Source organism: Rhinopithecus bieti, unplaced genomic scaffold, assembly GCF_001698545.2.
Source record: "Rhinopithecus bieti isolate Rb0 unplaced genomic scaffold, ASM169854v2 scaffold_30965, whole genome shotgun sequence".
Taxonomy (NCBI): domain Eukaryota; kingdom Metazoa; phylum Chordata; class Mammalia; order Primates; family Cercopithecidae; genus Rhinopithecus; species Rhinopithecus bieti.
The window spans coordinates 572244-573848 of record NW_016813425.1 but is presented as its reverse complement, the minus strand read 5'-3'; the positions used below and the strand labels follow the sequence as shown (position 1 = coordinate 573848).

The window sequence follows — 1605 nt, the reverse complement described above, 5'->3', positions numbered from 1 at the left end:
CCGGAGGCCGAGTCCGGCGCCTGTTATAAATATTCATGAGGCGCGGCCGAGAAGGCCCTTGAGCACGGGCCTGGAGGCCGGGAGTTGGGCGAAGGGCGCTGCTGCCGCCGAGGAGGAGGAGGGAGGAGGAGGGCCGGCGGCGGCGGCGGGGGCCGGCGGCGGCGGCGGCGGCGGCGGCGGCGGCGGCGGGCGGCGGCGGCGGCGGCCGGCGGCGGCCGAAGAACGAACCGACGACGGCGGCGACGACGACGACGACGGCGGCGGCGGCGGCTGGGCGCGGGCCGCGCCACTCAGGTGTCCACTCCGCCTTCCGGTCTGGATTTGCTCCTGGGTGTCCAGTAGGAAGGAGACTGCGTGCGCCTCGCCCGACTGCGGACGGAGCGCGGCGCTGACTTTTCCCGGTGGCGGGGCTCCGTCTGTCCCGGGGCTGACGGACGAAGGACGGACGCCGGAGAAAGAGGGCGGCGGCCTGGGCCGAGGCGGGTCCCCAACTCCCGCGGCGGCGGTGGCGCGGCCTTGGGGGCGGGCATGAGCCCCCGGGGGTTGAGCGGTGGCCTCCAGGGCTGACCCGGCGCGGCGAGCGGCCAGGCCCAGCCATCTTGACTGCGCACCGCGGCCCGAGAGGAAACTTGCAGCGCCGCCGCCCTCTGTGCCCGGCGGAGTCACCGCCGCCCAGCGCGGCGGGGAGAAGTGGTCGGGCGCGCGGAGAGTAGGCGAGCGAGCGCGGGACGATGAGCCGAAGCCCGGACCCTCTGCGCCGCAAGGGCTGAGCGCGACCTGGGGCGAGCAGAGCGGACCTTCGGACTGTGGCGCGCGCCTGCGGCCGCCTTCAAATCCCAGGAGCGGCGGAAAGGAGTGCGGAAGGGCCCTGCCTAGGCTGCGGACGCGCCCCTACGAGGGGCTAGATTATCAGCAGACACCTCTCCCGAGCGAGGCATAAGGGAGATCCCAGATCACCCGCTTTCCCCGTCTCCGGCTCTCTCGTGGGCTCCCCCCCCGCACCCCTCTGCGCGCCGCCTGGAGGGCGAGGGCACCGGGCCGAGGCGCACAGCATGGAGTGGGGTTACCTGTTGGAAGTGACCTCGCTGCTGGCCGCCTTAGCGCTGCTGCAGCGCTCTAGCGGCGCGGCGGCCGCCTCGGCCAAGGAGCTGGCGTGCCAAGAGATCACCGTGCCGCTGTGTAAGGGCATCGGCTACAACTACACCTACATGCCCAACCAGTTCAACCACGACACGCAGGACGAGGCGGGCCTGGAGGTGCACCAGTTCTGGCCGCTGGTGGAGATCCAGTGCTCGCCCGACCTCAAGTTCTTCCTGTGCAGCATGTACACGCCCATCTGCCTGGAGGACTACAAGAAGCCGCTGCCGCCCTGCCGCTCGGTGTGCGAGCGCGCCAAGGCCGGCTGCGCGCCGCTCATGCGTCAGTACGGCTTCGCCTGGCCCGACCGCATGCGCTGCGACCGGCTGCCCGAACAGGGCAACCCTGACACGCTGTGCATGGACTACAACCGCACCGACCTCACCACCGCTGCGCCCAATCCCCCGCGCCGCCTGCCGCCGCCGCCGCCCGGCGAGCAGCCGCCCTCGGGCAGCGGCCACGGCCGCC

General features: G+C 73.1%; 1 protein-coding gene across 1 annotated transcript in view; it reads left to right on the top strand.

Annotated features, from left to right (window-relative positions):
• The first annotated feature begins 887 nt into the window (after window positions 1-887).
• The window catches only part of LOC108512875 (frizzled-8), a 3304-nt gene continuing 2586 nt past the window's right edge, over window positions 888-1605 (top strand). The window contains exon 1 of the mRNA XM_017848392.1: window positions 888-1599. Within this exon, the coding sequence (XP_017703881.1) occupies window positions 1053-1599 (547 nt within the window). The 5' untranslated portion in view covers window positions 888-1052. The remainder of the gene's footprint in view (window positions 1600-1605) is intronic.